At 37.8% G+C, this 23,743-nt stretch overlaps 1 protein-coding gene across 5 annotated transcripts in view; it reads left to right on the forward strand.

Annotated features, from left to right (window-relative positions):
• LOC129570613 (uncharacterized) overlaps window positions 1-23,662 on the forward strand; it is a 31,478-nt gene extending 7,816 nt beyond the window's left edge. For 4 of the 5 annotated variants that reach the window (XM_055450294.1, XM_055450295.1, XM_055450296.1 and 1 more), the window contains 6 exons: window positions 2,981-3,148; window positions 3,359-6,435; window positions 10,020-10,199; window positions 19,669-19,831; window positions 21,571-21,729; window positions 22,309-23,662. In XM_055450294.1, coding sequence (XP_055306269.1) covers window positions 2,981-3,148; window positions 3,359-6,435; window positions 10,020-10,199; window positions 19,669-19,831; window positions 21,571-21,729; window positions 22,309-22,493 — 3,932 coding nt within the window. In that variant the 3' untranslated portion in view covers window positions 22,494-23,662. Of the gene's footprint in view, window positions 1-336; window positions 677-2,980; window positions 3,149-3,358; window positions 6,436-10,019; window positions 10,200-19,668; window positions 19,832-21,570; window positions 21,730-22,308 lie in introns of those variants that run through there. The other variant, XM_055450297.1, reaches the window with a different exon arrangement.
• The last annotated feature ends 81 nt before the right edge of the window (window positions 23,663-23,743 follow it).

Below are 23,743 nucleotides of genomic sequence, written 5' to 3' on the forward strand. Positions count from 1 at the left end.
CTCTCTCTTCGGCTTAGAAACGATCGGCATTTGCATTCGAGGCAAGAACTCTCTCTTTCTGTGTGTCAATTTCAACGCGGTGCGGCGAGACCGAATCAATCTGTATACAGCGAAGCGCTTGTATGGGTGCGGACGACATAATACACAGTCGCTCACCCAAACACACACATACACGCGCATACTCACTCAATGGCCCGTCGCGTTCATGTCTCTCTGATTACAAACAACGATGTAGTGGTGTGTCTCGCACTATATTCTCGTTCTGTATTCCATTCTTGTCTCTCTTTTTTTTTTCTTCTCCCGTCCATTTCACTGGATTTCGTTCAGTTGCCGGCTTCATCACCATCGAATTACATGTGTTAATATATAGTTCTTTGTGATATTTCCGAGTGTCGCACACCTTAAAGCCATTGTGCGCTGTGTGTTTTATATTTTCTTCGGTTTCTTCATTATTATTATATTTTTTTCGCAACAAACAAACGCGTTTATGTTTCGCTAATGAAACCCAACTCAATCGATTCTTTGTTCATCTATTAGTTTCGTTTCAGTGTTCTCGTTTATCAATCTCATTTTTTTTTCCTGTTAATTATCTTCATTTTTTTCGGTGGTTGTTGGTTTTTTTTTTCGTTGAACGAGAAAAGAGACTGGAAGTCAACAGCAAGACTAAAATTATGTGGTAAATTATCGCTTCAAGTGGCTATGAAGAACCGTCTCATTTCTCAGAAATTGGATGACTTTTTTTTCGTTGGGTGTGATGTGATTGAGTGAACCGTGATAGTTTGTGAGTTTGTGCTTGTCTGCGTGTATGATAGAAAGAGAAAGAGACATGGGCGAAATTGGATTTTGTACAACAATGTGGCTTTATAGTTGAAGTTTACTGAAGTTGAACCAAAACTTGCTTGATATGGCGAATTATTTTCGTTGCGAAAACTAATCAAAACTTCAACTGCAGTCGATTCAACGTCAGAAGTTTATTTAATCGGATTTCGACGGCAATTGTTTAGTTCAGCAATCAAAAATGAACATTCATTGTAGTTTTGCACCGAGTTATTAAAGTTTATTTGAACAAGTTTACGAAAATTCTTTAATGAACTTGGTTGAAATCAAAGTTTATGGCTAAAAATGAAGTTTGTTGAAATCAGAGTTTAAAATCAAAAGAACAAATTTTGACAAAACTTGATCAAAAACGTAAAATGACGTCAAAAACCACAGAAAAAAGTGGTCGTTTCGATGAAAAGGTGGTTATAATAAAAACATGGTAACGGCAAACAAGACGAAATGGCCAAAGTAAAACTGATGGCAAAAAGGAAGAAAAAAAATGGCTTAAATTGTTTGAACATAAGGTCATCAAATGTCTATGGAATTAAAAGCCGCATCAAAGTCCACCGAAAATCGGATTAAATTCACGAAAAGAGATTCGCTTAAATCCTTCAAGACGTTTGACCATGTTCAAGTCGCTATTTCGTCCAGAATTCGCTAATTTTGATGAATGTTTTTTTGAATCCCTGTTTATTTATTCACACCAAAGCCAAACACACACCAAAAGAGAAAAAAGAAGAAGAAGAGAATCCTTTTGCGAACAAGTAAAACTACGAAAAAAAACAATCAAAATCCATCGAAAGGGTCTTTGCAAATCATGAAAAATTGTTAGTATTTACAAAAACAGAATCGTCGAATTCGATTCATTATTTATTTGTGCCTTGCTCGGCAGTCGTCAAAAAGAATGTGCTGACGCCAAAACATACACACCGTGCATATTCGATACGTTTCACGGCTATCAATCACATTCACTTCATGGCTTTTGCCAGTGCGACATTTTATTGTCAATGTTAACTCAATTAAATCATGAGAGGCCCATTCGACTTTGCATTCTCGTTTCGGGTATACGGTTCAGAGTCCATTGCACACGCATTTCAATTTTCGTTCGTTCTGTAACCACGACCTTTCCATCGAGTGTGTTTCATTTTGAAAGTAAAATCGTAAAAAAGAACGTTTCCATCAAACGTATGCATGGAAGAAAAACTGAGACAGAAAAAAAACATGGTTGTGAATCGATTGTTTGGCGAATTCCTGTTACGCGTGAATGTGATAGTGTGAGTGCGAAGCGATTGATATGAGTCAGGGTCTGTGTAGTGTTGTGCAGTTTTGGTTCCTTTCGATGCACACTCATACACACGCAATACGCGTACACCGCAGAAGAAAAAAAAACCCACCAGACGAAGCAGTAAATTCGCATAACAACAACAACAGCAGCGAAAATTGCATTTATAAACACATTTCGGTGCGCAGTGCAAACGAATCGTATGGTTTTTGTGTTGCTGAAACGCACACAATGTCAATATTTGAATTAGAATTTTCGGTTTGATGGTTCTGTGTTTGGTGCGAGGAGCACCCTTTGCATTTGTTGTTGCTGTCGATACTAGTTTTTGTTCGTCTTTTTTTTTGTGCACGGATGCGATAGCGCAAGCAAATCGATTTTGTAAGAGACAGCGGCAGCAGCAACAGCAGCAAGCAAGGAAAGACCGAATCATTTTAAATGCCAAACGCAACAAAAACCCGTTTCGGAAGCCAACACAACACACTCGAGTGACATATCATGTTCTGTGTGTCATAATTCATGCTAAAACGAATGATAACATGTATAGAAAATGCCACTGACTGTAAGTGAGCTCGACTCAATCAGCCTACTGACTAGGGACTAAGCCATTTGTTTGTTTATTTTTCCGTCGAACGATGCACATTGCGACAAGATTTGTAATTTTTTTTTCTTTCAATTGTGATAAATTCTTTTTTAGATTATTTTTTCCTCCTCCTTCTTCTTCTTCTTTTTGTAATCATAAAAATATTTGTTGATTTAATCATAAATTTATTTTAAATATTTGTTATCTATTTGTCGATAAAATAGCTAGGATTTTTTCTGAGAAAAGCGACAAACCATTTTATTGTGTTTCTTTTTTTTTTCTCCCGTTCCATTTTGTAGATAAAAGCCATTGCGATACCAATGGTATAGTTGCTTCCAAAGTGCACGATTATTCTTTGTATTCGACGTCGACGAATCTACTGAAATCCACGAGCCAAGTGAAGCACAGCACAATTCAGCACGTTAGCAATTCCAGCGGACGACAAATGGATGGAATCGCTGAAAATGGTAAAAAAAAACATTCCCGTATTCCGACCAATAAATTAATAAAAACAGTCTATCTGTCTCTCTGTGTTGCTCTCGCTCTTTCCACACTCTTTTCTTCTTCCACATAAACACAAACAGACGATTCACATCGAGAAAAGTGCTCGGATTTTTCTTTCTATTTCATTTCATCGCCGTTGTGTGTTTTCTTTTCTCTTCTCTGTGTCTTAACAGGTAATTCTGTGGCAGGTCATTCACATTTCCAGGCAGCAGCGGCTTCGACAACAACGACAACAACAGCTGCTGCAGCGATCATAAACGGCACCACAGCACAGCCAATGATGAGCGCATCACTTCCAGTCTCGGTCACAATTAACAGTGTATCGCCGGATGCGGCAACGCAACCGCCGTCGGATGCACACGAAGTGGGATCGCCGCAACCATCGATGCGAAAAACATTGGAAACAGCCAACGACAACAAATTCAAGTCAGCAACAAATCAGTTTCATTCCAGGCATGGCAGTGAACACAACACAACAATCAACGCCGATCAACAACAATCGTTCAGTTTAGTGAGTGATCGAAAGCAGCAATTAGAACACCTCACAATTGGAAAATGTACATCAACGCCAGCAGCAGCAGCAACAGCACCAGCAAATACTAAACCTGCTGCCACATCGCATTTAAATCAAAGTCTTGAGTCAGCCAAACAAAATCCGGTGGTGAAAAAGTTTTTGCAATCAAGTGACAAACGGAATAGTGCACCAAATTGGTTTCCATCGAAGCGAAACAGTTTGATTTTATTGGCCGATCAGCAGCGATTTGAATCGAAGGCCGAGAAGAAAAAACGGTGCAGTGAACCAACAGGCAACAGTGGTGACAAAATGGTTGCAATGCAAGAATTGGCCACAGCCGCCACATTCGATGATAATTCCGAGGAATTGGCATATGGACCGGGAATTGTATCGAAATTACGATGCCGTTACTTGAGTCTGGCACTACGGCAAACGGTAAAACAACGACCAACATTGGACAATTTACGGCGCGCAAATTCGATGAGCAATTTATTGGAAGAGGAAAATGTGGATATTGATGAAGTGGACGATCGTAATAATGGTCATCATGGTATGATAGACGATAATGAACAACAGAATTCTTGCCAATTCAACGATAACAAATTAAATGGGTCTCATGAGAAATCAATCATTCAAGTGGAATACACAACAAATTATATTAATTGCTCAAATGGCACCAGTGACACGCTAATCAATCCCGACTCAATGAAAACATCGAACAAAGGAATGGATTCACGGCGTCAAGTTCAACGTGGAAATGATTCATTGAAACGTGCCCGTTCAGTGGAAGCGCTCATGCGATACGATACATTGGCCTGGCGTCGTGATGTGCTCGAAGATTCTGAAGATTATCCGAGCAGCAATCCAATTATTTTGGATGAAATTATTGTGAGTGATTATCAGTCGACGGTGATTAAAGCCAAAACAGCCGATTCGATCACGATTGAAGATAAAATCCAACAAGCTCGTGATCGTATGAATGATCCAAAGCCACCACGTCGACTTACATCGTTTATGAGTGAAACCGAGCGTCCGCCACCGGATTTGGTCAAACAAACCCTGCTCAAATTTGAAGCATCGGCCAATAAACGTAATCGCGCCATTCAACGCTATGGTAATGGTGATGTTGCCGCCAAAGTAGCAACATACAAATCAAAAATGTCACACGATAAATCACCATTGACATCGCCACAAATCACATCCAAATTGCCACCGTCCGGTTTTGGTGGGAAGAAACCGTTGATTAAACCACGTACCACTAGTCCAAAACCACCACCGCCACCCACATTCCTCAATGGCACATCAGCGACAAAAGAGCCAACGAAAAAAATCTATACCAAAACAATTGAACATGACATCGATACATCACACACTGCGTTCAATGGCAATGGTTTGAAATCAAGCGATGTCGAACGTATGAATCAGAAAAATTCGGCTGCAAATTTCACCAACCGACTCGATACCTCAACATATCGTAGTAAAATTGCATCGCCTGATTCACCACCAGCCACAAGTCCATCATGTGAAAGTCCTCGCTCAAGTTATGTGTACGATATGGTTCGTCGGCGTGAAAATAACCATGCTGATTCGCCGCTAATTACACAATTGGCACGTAAGACAGAGAGTCTGGTATTGGCCACACCAAAATCACGGAAAACCAGCACATCGGCTGATATTGCATTCGGTACAGATGATTCAAGTGTTCAGCCATCGGATAACGATGACTATTGCGATGATGCAACCAGCAATAGCAGCGAAACGGGTTGGAGTGAAAGTTATGATGTGAATATTATTAGTGATAATGAAGACAACAGTAGTGAAATTGATATGGATTTCTTGGCAAAAAAACCACCAATGCCAAAATCCAAGCTAAACGGTAATCAAATAAAAGCAACAGTGATTAGTGTGCAGCCGGCAATAAATTGCATTTCAAATGGATCTATGGATAAAAAGTCTGAACAGCCCGAGCCAAGTGTTCGGCAAATTGGTATCATTCGGCCGTTGAATCATGAAATTCCATTACAACCACCGATTGCAAGGCCACCACCGATTCCAATTGCCCGTAATCGCCTACCATCGCCATCATCACCGAAAAAAGAGGTCACCGATAATGCGATTAAGGTATCGGTTGCAGCGGCTCCAATTGTTGTGAGCACCCAGCATAGTGTTGTGTTGCCATCGAGCACGTCATCGGTTGTGGTGACAAATTCAGTGAGTGTGGCCACATCGAACGATGTCCAAGGCGATGTTGTTGTTATTGAATGTTCCGGCGATTCAAATATCGATACAAAAACAATGTCACCCATATCCACACCACCCACAGCCAATTCTAATAATCGTACCAAATTGATCAACAACACTGAACCAACCAACACAATAAGCATCGATACGCGCAGCATTGTGCACCAGAAGAATTTGTTGAACAAAGAAAAAAGTGAAGAAGTGCTCAATGGCAGCAGCCCACAAGGACTCATTCAATCGCCAATTAAATGGAATATCAAAAAATCCACCGTCGTCTCATCGTCGCCCGTTTCAAATGTGGCCGTCAATCAATCGTCATCGCCAACAAATCAACAAGCAACGGCCACAGCTGCAGCGACGGCGGCAGCGAAACAACGACCAAGTGATATTCAAACCACAAACACAATGGTCTTCAATTTTAGCAACCGCAAAGATGTACCCGACTACATCGAAAATGATGGTCTGGTCATTCGACGAAAACGCGAACTTCCAAAGGTAAGTACAGCAATTTCTTTTTCATTCGAATCAAACCCACATGAATGATGAGTTTTTTTTTCTTTACACTAAACCATCTAACGCTTTTGATTCAATTAAATCCATATTATCCAATGGAATAACTGACTTGCAGTTTAATCAAATCCACATTTCTAATTCACAATCGATTCGCGGCGAAAATGGCTTAATTGATTTTTTCAACCATTTTTTTTTCTCTCGAACGAACGAGCGAGTTCATGTGTGCCCTGTGTGAAAATATCAAACCGTAAACAAATTCACACGCTTGTTGCTAATAATTTATGCGCGCACACACATTCGCTCTTTGTCTTGGTTCCATCATAATTATTCGATTAGATTGTGTCGAACGGCGTTTTGATGCTGTCTTCACCTCATTTGCCACCGCCGATAGGTGTGTCTGAACCGCGAGCGCCGTCGCCGGTGCACATTCAGGTCAATAGCAGCATCGCTTCGCAATTTATTGTGTGTGTGTGTGTTTAATCGTGTCTCAATTATTGTGTTAAATTGAAATCATCGTTTTCCACACATAGCCCAAAACAAAACTTTCTTTTGCCTCAAATCTGAGTGAGAGCCGTCGACGTCGATGTCTCGTGTAATTCAAACAATCGATTTCATTCGAGTTGTAACTTTTTTTCTTCGTCTTTTTTTTCTTCTTCTTTCATTTTGCCTTCGTTTACTCATCTTAATCCCATTCAATTGCAGCGAATTTGTTGTGTGTATTCTTTTGTTTCAATTGAATGTTGACTGTTAATTTTTTATGGTTGTAGCTTGGTCCAAAACAAGTGAGCAACCATAAAAAGTGAAACAATGGCCTGAAAATAAAAAGCTGGTCAAGAGGTTGAATGACGTGCTTTTCTCTATCGAGACAAATTTCACATGGTTTCAAACAACAACAACAACAGTCGATGATTGACTTGTTTGCATAGCAAATCACATTGTCGTTAGGCTTTGGCGTGTCAAGTGTGTGGCATTTTGAAAGGCGGTGTGATGTTGCTGTTGGCCAAATTGAGAAGTGTAAACGCCGGCGTCGCTTTTTTTTATTTCTTTCCAATGGACGACGATCTATTCAAATCCAATAATAGTCACGGTGCACACGAATCAAAGCCCTATTTATCCACTGTTACTTTCATTTGGCACACAAACCCACAATTTTAATATAGATTATGTGCAATTGTTAATTCGATTCGCTTTTTAAAAGTCACAGAGCCCTGAATTTTTCCCTCCATATTAGGTGTAAATTTTCGTACAAATTGACCACAACTAAATCGTAACCGTTTAGCAGTTCAGTTTTTTTCCTCTCCTAATCGTTTCGTTCAATTTATGTAAAAACACTTGCGAAATTGGTGTGGCGCAGCAATTGAACAGTACTGAACCCAGAAATTGAATGGTGACTTGAAAAAAACAACACGGCTTTTGAACGGCACGAAATCGATCGATTTTTTTCGCTGATGAACCATTTTCGTTTTTCATCAAAAATTTCATTTCTCGAGTGATTTTGAACAACAATGCACACGAGATAAGAAACACATTAACAATTCGCTATAAAACATGATTTTTCACTTCAAATTCGAAGCTTTTTGTTTTCGATTCCGATTTTTTTTCTTGAGAAAAAAAATACACAAAAAAAAAATTTATGTCTTATTTCTTGAATTGTTTATATGCGTCAAAAATCGAATCTACGTCTCTTTTTTCAATGTCTTCAAATCGGCGCATTTCTCTGTGATTTTCACGCCAGAATCGCAATGATGAACAATAACAAATAAAAAACGAAAAGCGAACACAAACGTGCACGACATAAAAAAAAGTCCATTCGAATTTGCTCGCCAATTGGGAACAATCGCTTCGATGATAATCGCATGGCTAAGCATCGAGCAAGAAAAAAGAAAAAATGGACAAAATGAAAGAAGTGAAGAGATAGAAATACGCGAGTCATTTTCAATTGGTGTTAAAGACACACAGAGAGAGAAAGAGAGAGGGAGAAAGAGAGAGAAAATCTAGTGCGATAAGGTTAAAAGTTGGCAGATTATTAACAGTAAGTGTTCCGAATTCAAGCGTAAAATGTTGATTGCGCTCTACTGCTGTTGCTCGGACGCTGCTTGCGGTCAGACGAAAAGAAGCAGAATTACCAGCTCGATTATTTTTCGGCAAGAAGAGTGGATGTGTGTGTGTGTGTGTTTGTGCTCTTGATTTGTCTTAAGTGAAACTGGCAAACGTGCTCGCGCGCACAAGCACAATTGACCCAGATAATTAGCCACAAAAATAAAACTACATTCAGTTCGAAACAAGTTGTTATGATAAATTTGGAAAATAAGAGCGCAGCTCTTCGGAGCTATGCACAAAAGTGTTTGTAAAAGTGGAAAAATTTGAATTTGAATGGCAATAAACCACACTTCATTCACCGACGGAAAAAAGAGAAAGAATGACGTTGTCGTGGTCAGCTTCGACTGCTCCGATTTCATTCCGGAGGGGAAAATGTGTTAAAAGTTGAAAATCTGGGCGTATTTATAGTCCATTAATTGACACAATTAGACGAAACGGTTAATTTGCACACACATACACACACACATAGTGCTCGAATGCAATCTGGTGCAATCGCGCGCGCGCACCTCATCCAGAACTCATTCAGTGGCATTTTGTTTGCAAAACACATATTTTTTTTGTGTTTAAGTATCACAACAAACGGAACTGTATCGCTCAATATGACGACGACGACGATGAACGAAATGAACAACGAAATGAAAAAAAAATTGCAATCGAACGGAGGAGCGCGCGTACACTGCGTTCGCATAAGAATGAATTGGGAATAAAGAGCAAATTACACCGTTATGTAAAAGCCATACACCAAAAGCGATCTGCCCGGTTTTTCTTTTCAACCGAACGACTTTGTTTCTTCTTTTTCTTTTCTTTATTTTATTCTAGTTTCTCTTTTTTTGGATCTTCTCTCTCTCGTGCATGTGATCGTCTCGTGTGTATGAGTCGCTTGATCTCTTCTCAGTCTCATGTATACAAACGCTCGTTTGTGTCTCGCTCCGTTGTTGCTTTCAAACCATAGAATTTTACAATTTAATTATTAGTGGCATTTCGAAATAAAAGCCATCTCACCATGGAATTTGCATGAAAATCCACCCAAAGTTCGACGATCTATTCCGTCGGAATTGCTATTATTATTTTATTAGTTGTTATCGTTGAATATAACAATCGTTACATTGTGTATGAAATGAGACTTGCTGCACGTATTTCTGACTGCCTCCCTGCCTGACTGAATTGATTGTGTTTTTTTTTGCACAGAAAACCACATTTCGATTCGGATCACTCCTGAACACGTTGTTTGAGCATGTGTTTGTATGTGATTCCGCTGAAATCAATCGAATGGAAGCCACGTCTTTTGTGCACTAGTGCATATACAACTATAACTAGCATGCGTGTGATTTTATGCGTGAAAACATGCAAAGTAAAAGTTATAAATGCATTCACAAAACTGACCATCGTTTCGTAGAAAAAAAAATCAACTCACATTATCTCATTGTGCTCCGTTTAACCATTACAAATCTTGCGTTTGTTTGCAGCCCGGTGAATCTGGTTTTGTACTACTTGGCGATCTAACGGTTGAAACATCAACCGACCCAGAACCAGACGACTCATGGATCTGTGATCCACCATCACCATGCGATGTTCAATTCAAAAATGCCAACGTCGTTATCAACGGCAAATCCAGTCTGCGCGACAGATCCAGAGGCGATCCAAAGGTATGTGGAACGATTTCTTGCTTTTTTAGTTCAATTCTTCTTTTGAATTTATGAAAGACGGCTAGTTTTCAATATATTAATGGGTCAATGAAAAGTCTGCGTTGACGAGTCCAGCAATGGATTTTGTTAACTTTGGGTGGGTTTTTCATCAACCAAACAGTTTTTGTTCAATTTATTTTCTGATTTTTCTACGTGAAACTCTTTTTTCGGTATTTTCTATACTTATGAAGAAATTCTTCACTCATTTCTTATGAAAATTCCACATTTATACCTTAAAACGTCAAAATTCTCAATAGAGCTTTGAATTATTCATTCATTTTATTCTCAAACTGTTCAATTACTCGACAAAAAGTTCAAATTTCCCTCGAAATGTAACATTGTGCCTCAAGTTGAGTTCAAAATTTTGTTCAAATTCATTGATTTTTTGGAAATTTTCTTCCGATTTTCTCAGATTCGTGGCAAACTTCTTTGAATTTATTCAATTTTTTGACCATTTTTCCCAAAATGGCGCAGCCGTTTGACTACGCTACTCAGATTTTTTTCGAATTTGCGTTTTTTTCAGAGCATATTTGCACATTCGGTTGCCAAAAGAATCTTTTATTCACTCATTTCCACAAATTTCCATCATTTTTTCCTACATTTTCTTAACATTACTCTAACTTTCGATAGTTCTCAAAGATTTTCAGTTATTCTCAATGAATTTTCACTCAATTCGGCACTTTTGTTCCATTCAATCTTCATTTATCTTCAGAAATTCATTTTCCTTCACATTGATTTATCTTTTTTCCGATTCCAACTAGCTTTCTCCCAATATATCACTACGAATTGCGCAAAACATGGTTTATATGTTTTCTGTACTTTTCTTTATTGAATTCCTCAAAAATATGATATTTCAACGAAAAAAAATCTCTTGAATTTCAATTTCGTAATGGATTTTTTGCGTCCGACAGAATGCTTGAGTTGTACACTGTCAAAACTGCCAACAATCAATAATTGCATCAGTGAAGCCTTGAAGTGTGTTGTTTTCAATAATGAAAAACACGAAAAAAATTGCACATTTTCCACTGACTGAGGCACAAAACTAAGCAAATATACAAACCGCCAACTGTGATGTGTGGTTGCGTAAAGTATTCGATACGGACACTTTGGGTATTATTCACTTCCGTTTCTGCTTGGTAGACGAGGTATCGTCATTTTGCGTAATGCAATGTTGTTTATTTATTGCGGTGGTCACGAAAATTGGCTTATGGTGGTATGTCAGCGCGTCAAAGACGCAAAAAAATGGTGTATTGTGACTATTGATTTTCAGAGTGGGCAAAGAAAGAGAAAAAAGTGGTTGAAAATAGACCAAGCAAATCATAGTAAAGTGAGGCAAATTGATGATTTGTTTAGGTGTTGAATGCTCGTCGAGCAAACAGGTTGCGAGTAGTGCATAATCGGATTTAAGGTTATCGCAACGACAGATTTACGCCATTGGCAAAATTCATTCATGCAGCAAACAATTTATAGAAAAAGGAACATTTTGCAACACATTCGACGAACAAAAGAGAATGACACAAATGTTTGAGTTCGTTTCAGTAGCGAATTCAAAGCAAAAAACGATTAGAAAAATATGAAATTTTGCCATGAAAAGGTGATTTAAAGCGTTTGTTCGAGCGACAATTGGATTTCAATGGTTCATTCCATGAGGTAGCGGTTTACGTAACTGCAAGCCATCATCGATCCATAAATCATCACCGTTACATGAAAACGTTTCGCATTTTTCGTTGTTGTTGTTCGTTTGTTTGTTATCGCTCAGTGCCTCGTCAGTTTTTTGTTTGTTCCTCTTGTTTCTCTCTTGGTTTTGATGTGTTCAGTTTGTGTTTCGTTTGTTGATTCCCACTTTTTTCGTTGCTGCAATTGCACACGTACGACCAAAAACGGAAACAACATGCAGCCACGCAAACATAACGAAATGTTCTTGCAAATTGGGTGAATCCAAATACGAATACATATTCATTCAATGTGCTTGCCTAGCCATAACGAAAACCCAGCGCACTGGAACACAAACATTTTCTTGTGTTGCCGTTTCGATTTTGTTTCTTTTTTCTTGCTGCAACACAAGTGGAACATTGAAAGTCGACGGTTTATCTCGATGTCATGGAATGTTCTATTGAAATGCGATTTTGCAACTGTGTTTGCGTTGACCTTGATTGGTAGAAAATAATTCGATTGATTTGATGACGACGACGACGGCGGTTATGCAATGCCCATGGTGTAATCGAAGCCATGAAACGCTGTCGCCGAGACAAGTGAAGGCAATCGCTTCTAAGCCCAAAGAACACCGTAAATGGAATATCGAATACGTGATTCGCGTACAGCGGATTAGTTAGACAGCATGGATATCTCAAAACACGATCTCAAACCACTTTTTTCATTCCAAAACCAATTTCCAAATTACCACACAAAGCTCAAGTGATGCTTAAATCATGCGCTTAAACATCTCTCTGCTTTCGAAACACTTTTTATTTACATTTCGGGGGGATTTTGCTACAAATCGGATTCTCGGTCAGTTTTTTTTGTAATCCAAAATTTGGATTTCAAAATATTTCGCTTTTTGAGTATTTTAATTCGATCAAATTATGCTGCAATTGCCAAAGTAACCATGATCCGAATCACCGACTCAACGAATTCCATGTGTTTGGATTTTCGAATGATGACTTAAGCCATGCAATTATTTTGTTATTAAACTCAAATTTACGGATGAAATCCAAATGAAATGTTCATTGCAGAAGATGGCATGAGGCAAGTGGGCTAAATTTGTGATTTTATGAGGAAGTACACAATGTTTTCGAGAGGAAGATGACTTTTTTTAGTTGAAACCAAACAGATTTTTGGTAAATGGTTGAAATAAATTGTTTTATGAAGAAGTGGGTAAAGAAAAGTAATTTTTGGCTTTGGAAAAAGTCATTTGTTGCCTAAGCAAGTCATTTTGGGCTTCGAAATCAGTTTTCTGCCGTAAAAAATTTTCAAATGATCAAATGTTTTCTGTTGAAGAAATTTAATGTGAAGACGCATTTTGATGGAAAAAAATGAAGAGAAAAGTAGCCATTGGCATACAAAACCGCACTTCTCTGCAACAAAATTACCGCTAAAGTATTGAAAAACGCTTTTTTACTGGAGAAAATATACTTGCCTCAAGTCTTTCAAGGCTGAAATCGACTTTTCTTCAAGAAAAATTAGAATCTTCGGTCGAAAAATAAAATTTTACATCCAAAAAGACCACAAAAATCTTGGAAAAGATCCTTTTGAACCGAAAAAGAAGGATTTTTAATCGAGATTGGAGCTCTTTTTAACTTAGAAAAACGATTTTTGTTTAAAAAAACAAAAAAAAGACACAAAAAATGTCTTCTAATGAAAAAATTTCAAATTTTCATTGAAAAAACCAAATTTTTTCCCAAAAAAGCTCCGTCTCATCAAATGCTGCATATTTCTGTGCAAACCTACATATTTAATAGCTTACACTGTTCGCTGAACAGTCTTGGGAACGTGTAAACTAACGAAAAAAAAAACAAATTCCGGTCAATTTCACCGAGTTCTCATACAAAGAAAAAAAATCCATTAATTTTGTCTTGGCTAACAAGTAATTGTTGGTCATAAATTTGACGAGCGCCACTGCCTGAAATTATTGTGAAAATTGTACAAATTCCAAGCGCGATTATAGCTCGTTTGTTTGTGTTTTTTTTTATTTCATAGCCGTATCACTTGAAGAAAGTAATATGGAATGGGCGACACAATTAAATGCGTTTGCATTAGTTATTGTTGACGTTCCCAAGCGCAAGGAAAAACACGGATTTTTACGTAAATATACAAGAGAATGAAAATTTATTGTAATTTGAGAAAATCAGCGAGTAAATTAGACGCTTATTGCCGGAGAAACAGATGCAGCGACGACGACGACGACGACGACTGCGAACAACAAAAAACGAAGCAGGCACAAAAGAAATCTTCGAGCACACCATAAACAGAAACAGTTGCGTTGTTCGTTGTGCGAGTGTTTTGTTGTTGTTCAAGAGTCTGAAGAAATTAATTGGTTGCAATAGAGTGATTGTTGCGGTGGAGTGAGTGAGATGGTTTGTAGCTGATTTGGCCAGAATCACTATCAACAAACGACGATGCAATATTTTTTTTTTCTCACACTCGGTTGAAACCTGCGTTTTACCATTTTTTTTTTCTCTTTCTCTTTCTTTCATCGCTGTTTCTTCATTTCTTCGGTGGAATTCTTGTGTTCATGGTATTTTCTTTCTTGAGTCGTTTCATTTGGTCTGCATATAATAATCGGGAATGTGTGTACATAAACAAAATGGTACGCGGATGAGGTGTGCGCGTAAAGAGTGTGCGCGCTCATATAGGAAAATGTGAATGCTTTATGCCAGTGACTCTTATGTAAATCGTCTGTTTTTTTCTACTCGCGCCAGTCATTCAGATTATATTCTCAAACCAATTCGTTTATCTTGGGCTGTTCTCTGTCATTTTTCGAACTTGTTCGCTATTTCCATCGAAAAAAATATTATTTGCTGAAGAAACAAAACAGAGATATTCAAAGAGCTTGGAAGAAAAAAAAATGTTCGTTGAATTCGAAGCGACAGATATTCAGAAAATATGCAACCAGACAAATTAAATAAAAGAAAGAGCGAGAGCAAAATAGCGCGTGTTACCTTCGGTTCGGTTTAAAAGCGATTGGTACAACTAAAACGACGCGATTGCGTGCCATTCAGCCTCATACACACAATGATTGTACACTGAGTGCTCGGCAGTTGATGTACGCGCGCACATGTGTGTATGCCTTCTTGTTCACTCGGTTCGTTGAAATTATGACGGGAAACGAGCAGTCATTCGATTCACAAGAGCAATAAAGACAAACGCAAAGTAATAACAATGTTTTTTTAGAAGAAAAACAACGAATATTAGAAGAAAAAAAATGTTCCGCTAAAACAAAGCAAACAACAACAAGAGCCGAGTTAAAAAAAAACGCAGCACATAGTTAAAGAAACATTGGAGTAGCTTCGAGTAACGAGTAAAATGACACTGATTTCGCTTGTTAACGTCTAATCAACAACAAAATCTTTGGCACTTTTCGAGGGGCTCCGCCTCAACGGTAAATTGGATGAACAATTTTCTTTCTTGGCGCATTTAATTAGGCACAAACGAAGACAGTTTTCGCTTTGCTATTCTCATTCGAAATTGACGTCGCAATTTAAAATTGAACACACACGCACACCTAGTGCTTATGATGTGCTAGAATTACGAATTGAGGTCCGGGTCGAAAGAGAATCTCAAGACGCCAATGTCCTCTTTTTCGTTCTTTCTAAATCTAGAAAAACTTGTTTTGAAAAAAAAATGATGCAACTCAATTTGACTCGAGTGTGTCTTAACTTAAGAGCAATAAAGACTCTTTTTTCTTTAGACTCTTAAGTAGCGACCTCGCAACTGGCGACCAAAGACTATTAATGGCATGTAAAATGGTTCATTTCCACTAAAACTCCACTCAAGTTTATAATATTCGCTTTGTATCGAGCCCATTCGATGAAATTGTGCGATCAAAATGTACCGTTCGGTCAATAGCAGCTGCACTTGTTGTATAAGTGTTGGTGTTTTTGAGTGTGTGTGCTGTGTATTCGGTTCACTTATGAAGTTAGATAACTGTTATGAGCATGGTCTCGTTTGGTCTACTTTGGCGGAAACAATTGCTTATGGCTCGCTCTCTCTCTCTCTCTCTCTCTCTCGCACCAACCCGAGCGCTTTCAACATCGATCAGACACAACGCTAATCGTTGTATCGACTTGCTGCCAATATGAAGAGAAAAGTCAAGTACCGCAACATTGTTGATAAATACCATTTTTTTTCTGCTACAGCTACTGCTGGTGCTACAGCTATTGCTCTGACAGTCATCAATAGCCGCAACGAATCAGACGAGAATGGTACGTTAAACGCGACTGAACTGACTTCTTTGATATGTTTTTTTTTCTTCATTCGCCTCACTCGATCGATGTCGTTTCAATCGGCGCCTTGAACTTTTAAACGATTCCAAACCTGTTATCATTACCTGGCCGTGTAATTGGCTTCGTGTCGAAATAATGCCGTAATTGAAAATTTATTTTCTAAGTATTTTTTCAATCCGACAAGCATTGACTGATGAATTGAACTCGATATTTTCAGTCGCGACAACTTTATACATCCACATTTATGTAATCTTACGGTGAAATTGCGCGTGCCCAACCACTTATCGATCCATGTTATCGAATCAACAAGTAAATCATGCTGAGAGAGAGAGAAAAGTCAAACACGATGAAATTGAATTATGACCAAGCGCTTTGTGTCATTATGACAACAGTGTTGTCACAATAACATGAACGACCATTTGGTTTGCATGGAATTTCTTGATTTGGGCATTTTGGGAGTAGGTATGATGACGAGCGAGAGTCTTTTTTTCGCATCGAAATCTTTTTGTCAAACTTCTTTCGACGAATGATGGACTCGTTTGACCTTGGAACGTATTTTCTTTCTTCACTTAGTTTCGCCTTTCTTTAGATGGCTTCTTCTTTCTTCACCTAGCTTTTTCGTTCTTCAGCTAACGTTGTGATGAAGATGAGCTTAAGATGGAAGAGAAGAACTTTTGACAAGATTTTAGAGTTTTTTTTTCCAGCAAAAATGAGTCTTTAGTTTGTTTTTATTCATCTCTTTGTTGTGTTTCCTCTCCTTTTTCGCCCCTTTTTGCTCCTTTTGTTCTGTTTATCGCTCGTTTTTGCTTTTTTCCTTCTTTTTTTGTCGATTTCCCCGTTTTTCGCTCATTTTTGGCTCTTAAGCACATCTCATTCCTCCTTTCTTCTCATCTCTTTGTTCGTATTCCATTGTTTTTGGCCTCCATCACTTTGTGTTTCACTCCATTTGTCGCGACAAACGCGTTTTCTTCAAGAAGAAACCACGTTCTAAAGGAATTTCCAGTAAAAAAATGCAATCAAGAAAGTGATTTTGCCTCAAAATTTCAAAAAATTCGTCAAGTACTTTCAAAACGATTGACGATGACAGAAAAAATGGGTCTGAAAGCTTTACAAACGCAGATCCGATGCGTGAAAAAAGTAATTTTTTTTCTCGAAAAACGAAGAAATGTTCAAAGAACGACGTTAGAAACCCTCTTAAAACACCGAAAAAAATGTATTGGGTTTTCAATTTGCGTTGCAAATCCCGCAAAACACTCTTATTTTGCTTCGAAAGCACTAAAAACGGTTTTCAAACACGCAAGTAAACGTTGAAACCCGTTAATGGTCAATAAATTTGCATAAAATAGCCAAAATGAGCCATAAGCCACCACTTAAATGGATGCCATTTTCGAAAATTTCTCAAAATTTCTCACGGATCTCCCTTGTGGCAATCGTCAAAAACTCTTTGTTCATTGAACCGAACACAATGGGACGTCGAAAAATTGCACGACTCTCGTCAACGTGTCGATTTCATTGGATATAAACAAATTAGTGGCAATCAATAAAATGAGTAGAAAATATTCGTGGAAATTGATATAATCGAAGCGATCATTGATAAAATTCATAAAAATCAATAGCGCTAATGTGAAAATAGATGAAACGATCCCGATAGCACCGTGCCGTCATCCGATTGCGAATTTCTTACCGATTCTATGGTATTTTGTAACACTCTTGCGGTGTGTAATTAAGATAAAACAAGTCGAACGGGTTGAATGAATGGAATTAGCAATGGTGGATGGGTGTAGTTCCAGTGCTAATTACCCAAGTGTTGTAAAGCAAAATCACACATATCGTTGGTATTATCACTTGAATCGTTTGTTGAAGAATTGAAATGGCTTCGAAGCCCGAAGTGTGTATGTGGAAATGCAATAGAAACCGATTGATTGGTGTGACTGTCGAATGTAGCGGTAGTGTGAAAAAGAGACGCAGCATCGGCACAAAAAAAAGAGGGAAAAGAAATTTAATTAATAAATATTTTATTGTTGTTGTTTGAAGAGAGCGCGCGATATTATGCATGTAAATTGTGGCCGTTGAGCGGTGAGCGCGCGCGCACAGCTAACGCAACTGATGAGATTTCTTTTCGATGAAAATGGGCAAAAAAGAGAAAGAAAGAAAAAAAAGCAACAGCCACCAGTGGTGCTACTGCTTCTGCCTCGTGAAGAAAAGTGAATCAATTTTCAAACATGCAACGCTTGTGTGTGTGTCACGTTGCAAAGCGAAGCGCGAATGAATTAAAATAATAATAGAATAAAAATAAAAATAAAAATGAAAGAAAGAAAAAAACACAAATTCAAACAGTTGCTCAACCGACGGATGCAACTCCGTCAAAGCGAATGCATGAGGCTTGGCTCTGAAACACTTTCTTTCTTTCTTTTTTTGTACGTGCAACAGTAGCGAATGGTAAGAGAAAAGGCGGCCGAAAGACGAAGAAGAAGAGCGGCTGATTTACACACACGTTCCGTTTGTACGTGAGCTGAACATGAAACCGAAACACAACAAGAAAATGCACCGTTTTGAAAACAGCAGCGATCAATGGCTGCTTGCTTGGCTGCCTGTTTATACATGGATTTTTTCGCACGCACACACACCAGTGCCACCTCAGCCAGCCGATCAAAGAAAGAGATTTCGAATTTCTGTTTCATTTCAAATTTGGTATCGAAGAAAAATGATAATTAACAGCGGGTTTTTTTTTGTGTTCGACGAACAATGTTCGTTGATGATGCGTATGCGTGGATGGCTGACTGGTTGATTGTGAGCTCTGCATACGCAATCCAAATCAGAGATATGAAATCGAAACTAAGTTGATTTTCGATCGACACAGCCACCTTGTTCATCCCGCAAACTCAACGCACATACATTCCAAATGTTCCGTTGGCTCCAAACACTAAATTGAGCCTCTGTAATTTCATTCATACAACCAGCAGCAACAACAACAAAAAACGCATGCATATTATCTGAATCAATGAATTTTCAAATGCGCGTTTCGCTCGCACCTTTCTCTTAATTTCGGTGCACCGAACAAGAGCGCGCTTGATTGTTGAGCAAGCCTTGGTCGCACTCTTTTGTTTGACGTGTGCTTTTTCTTCTCACTCTCGCATCACCATTTCTATGGCTTTTGTTATACAAATTGCGGCCGATGCCAATCGCTTGATAACAGTGATTTTTGTCATACATTTTCCAATGGACTGATTTCAATTCGGATTGTGAAAAAGTCACTACTTTTTTGCTGATTCTGCAACTATTTAGGTTTTTGTAATTATCGAGAGTTATTTCTGAAATTTCTGCTCTTTTTTACATCGATGGGCGTTTTTGAATTAAATTTTTTTTCGATTCACATAGCAACTTCGTTGATTCAACTTAACTTATTTTTAATTTTTTTTATACTTAATTTAACCTATAATAACCCATTGAATAACATTAATCGTATGTCGGTGCTCTTCTATTTCCAGCAAATGAGCATTCGGTTCAATGATGTGTTGACGTCAACATTTGAATACCCATCGGAGAGTTCGTTGTGCGAAGAGATTGGACTGTCAAACGGCGATAGTTTCGATGATGATGACTCTGATTTACTCTACAGCAATGGCCATTTCCTCGGTAGTTCACCAATTGGTAGGTATTTTGACATTTTCATGCCCATTTTTTTCGGGTTTTAACCTTTTTACACCATTTCATTTGTGAGATATTCATGGTAAACATTCGTCATTAGTTGTTAAATATTTGGCAAAGTTGAACGTTCGGCCGACGTCGTTCGCTCACCGGTGAACATTTGAAAACTTTTCAACGGGCTTACAAACTTTTTATTTTTCTTTTTTTCCGCTTACTTTTTTCGAGCATTCGTGAACAATTCACCACATTCGCCGATTTTTCCTCCACATAAAATGCTTTCGCAATATTTTGACATTTTAACCTGTGTGTTTCTCTCTCGTGCACACTTGTCTCTCTATCGTCGATCTAAATTCATCATATTTTTTCGCTTGTTTCATGCATGCTCCAGTTTCATCGCTAAAAATACAAGTGGAAAAAAAAAGATTTCTAATTTGTTTGTCATTTTTCGTAGCTCTGCGTAAAATTCCATAACGGCGGCAACGGCAGCGACGTCGGAAGCAATGCAATAAAGAGTTAGACAGCGAGAAATCCGAAGTTCGTGACTATTCACTTTTTTTTTCTTCTATCTCTCACTTCTCACTACATCTCGAATTCATTATGGATTTCTATTTTTTTTTTCTCGCGTTTTCGGTTCTTCATATGCCGGCATTGCACTTGTCGATTTCCCGTCGTAATTCAAATTTATTATTTCTCTGAGCCGTCAGAAAATCCAGCGTTTAAAAAACACTTTTTTTGTGTTCGAAAATGCGGAATTCAGCGAAATCTCCGGCAGAAAATGAAATTTGATTCATTTACAAAGAAAATTAATCTGAAGAGAGAAACACAAGATTCGTAGGTGAATTGATTTCCATTTAGTTTGTGCGTGGAAATGAACATTTAATCGATTTACAATCTTCGGGTAAAAGTTAAAAAAAAAAATTAAAGAAAAATCGAATGAACGATCGAAATATGCGGCCGAAATGACCCGAAAACAGGGAAACAACTCCGAAAAATGAATGAGAGCCATTCAAAAATATTTAAGCGTCCGACAAAAATTAAGCATTCTAAAACTGAACATTCAAAAATTGGAGTGTTTAAAAACAAAAAATGAACATTCGAAATGTTGAGCAAAACAAGGTTCTCGACGCAAATTACGGCCACTTTCTAACTCGTCGCCGAGACTAGAATAGCAAATGACCAGTACCTATATTTACCACGTGAAATTACACGTTTTATAAATTCCAAGCACTCGCTCAATTTCGCTTCGATGCTTTAATCAGAACAATGACGTAGCGTCAACTAGGCGAATGTACAATAACATTTCATCAATTTTTCATGTTCAATTAAAAGAGGCTCAAGAAGAAGAAGAAGTTGAAGAGTGCACAACGCACACTGAATACTTAATTCGAACGCGACGCGTACGCATCTTTTGATGATGATCAAGATCATCACGCATTGAATACCATCATTGAACACAAAATGATACATCTCACCGCAATGGGATGGGATGGGTAACGAGAATTCACGCATGATATTTTTAAATCACGCACAATTTTTCAAATCGATTGCGTAAATCTCAACCTACCGATGGAAAACTTTCGAATCAGCTTCGACCGACGCCACGCCAATAATTGCCAATTTCACTTTTTATTCTAGCAACAACAAAATTACACATTTTTCGCAAAAATTTTTATTTTCATTACGATTAATCGCAAATAATAATGGAATTTTTCTTTCTCTCTCTTTTCTCTCTCGTTTTGCAGCATCGGTGCCGTTGGGAAACTACCAACCCATCAAAATATTCAATACGAATTTTGAACTAGGCGTTACGCGTACAAACACATCATCACCAAATCAAAACACATCGCACAAATATCAAGCACCACCACCACCTCCACCACGTACACACAGCAACGGAAAAGGTGAGTTTGGATTGAGATGTAATCGAAAATGATGGTCTTAGATAGAAATCTTGGGACTTGCTTCGTAAAAATCTTCTTTTTTCTCATCATGAAAATCAATTTCCCCATGAAAATTGAACTTCTCATTCATCTCGAGAGACTTTCAACCGAAACTTTTCTAAATTAGTAGGAAAATTGAAAAAATTCGTTTTTTTTTTCAATTCATGAATTTGAAGAAGAAAAATCAAGCTTTCAATTTTGGACCTTTAAATTCAATAAGTCTCTATTCTAATTTTTCAGTTTTTGTGGAAAAAATTAAAAAAAATGCAATTGTGTCAGTTTTCTACCGTTCTTAGACCAATTGTGATGACCAATTGTCACTGAGTCACTAACCATATGCCGGATTTCCATCGCAATTAACCATGGGTTACTCTCTGTTTCTCTCTCTCTCTCTCTTGCTCTTTGTCACTCTCCAACGGGCGTCCAAAGTTGATTATCTAAGCCCATATCGCATGAACCATCATTTCCACTATGAAAAATTGCTTTTAAAGTGTTTTCCAATTGATATTAATTTGTTGTATTTTCCCATCAAATTCGTAGTGCCGAAGCCAGTATCATCGCCGACGGCAGTGAGTCCGCCCGATCATCATCAGCAATTAATTAGCATCGATAGTTCGACCACGGCCACATCAAATGGTGGTGATCCGGAGAGTTTGCAGTATTTAAAGCCGGCGAATGAAGATGCGGTGGCCTGGAGTGAAGGCGCCAGTGATTTATTATTCTAATTCCAATACGTGTGTCTCCGTGTGTGTGTGCTTTTTTTTTTCTTCGTGTAATTGCAGTAATATATAATTAAGATTGAAATGAGCTGAGATATATTTAAGAGAAGAAGTAAAAGAGCAACAAAAAAGCGCAGATTCAATGAGATGGTTCGCTGTCTGTGGATAATGTAATAACGAACAAAACAACAACAACAACAAAATATTCTGTCTATCGATAAAATCGAACAAATTCGGAAAGAAAATACATTTATTTTATAATAGATCTGTAGATTATAAGTGAAGAAAAAGAACAGAAAAGTTCGCTGTGCGTTCGCCGAATTGCGCGGTAAATTAAGGCAAAAAAATAATTTTGTTTCGCTCAAAATCGATATAACTGAAGCGCCCGTTTTTTTTTTGTGAGTGTTTGTTGAATCAACGTATCGTCTCGATGACTGTGTTGGTGCGAACGACAGCGTCTTAATTGTAAGAAGAGTAGTTTTTTTTCTTGCGAGGATTTTAATATATTAATCAAAACACTTCTGCTGTAAATAGACACAACACTTTTTTTTTCTTCCACATTTGGTTGGTATCACTTTTCAATCGGTCGAAATTAGCGCTGGTCGACAACAGTGAATATTGATGTATATCGACAGATGAATAAGCTCGCTCCCCACTCCCAAACATATATACAATTTCCATAATTATGCGCGTAGTTAGCAATTTGATCTAAGCGAAACGAAACCATTAGAAAACGAAACAGAAACAACAAATACGAAATGTACGAACTACGAAGAAAATGAAAATAGCGCAAAATTATTACAAAACTATTTATTCAAGAACTTAAAATGCGAAGCAATAACAACTAAAGAAATATGTACGCGAATATCATCATTCAAAATAATTATTATCATTATTATTTGCGTTAATGTTATAAATAAGAGAGTTGGAAAGAGAAACAACACAAATTGTCAATCGGGACTGATATCAATCGATTTTGTTTTTGTCTTCTCTTTGCCACTCGGTCATACCTTTTTCTTCGTACGGTTTTGCCTTGATGATGATGATGATTTTTTTAAACGAATCAAATTTTGAAGCATAGAAACGAATAACGAAATAATAACATAATTTTTGCAACACATTTTTTTTGATACAAATAAACGAAATAAATGAAGAAATATGCTAAATGTACTCAATGCTGTGTGGTGTTTTCAATTTTGGTACGGTTTTGAATTTTCAACGAATTTTATGGTTTTGAACGGGGATTTGGACATTGG

Source organism: Sitodiplosis mosellana, unplaced genomic scaffold, assembly GCF_009176505.1.
Source record: "Sitodiplosis mosellana isolate CC-2019 unplaced genomic scaffold, AAFC_SMos_1.0 Smas_scaffold_61, whole genome shotgun sequence".
In the NCBI taxonomy this organism is placed as follows: domain Eukaryota; kingdom Metazoa; phylum Arthropoda; class Insecta; order Diptera; family Cecidomyiidae; genus Sitodiplosis; species Sitodiplosis mosellana.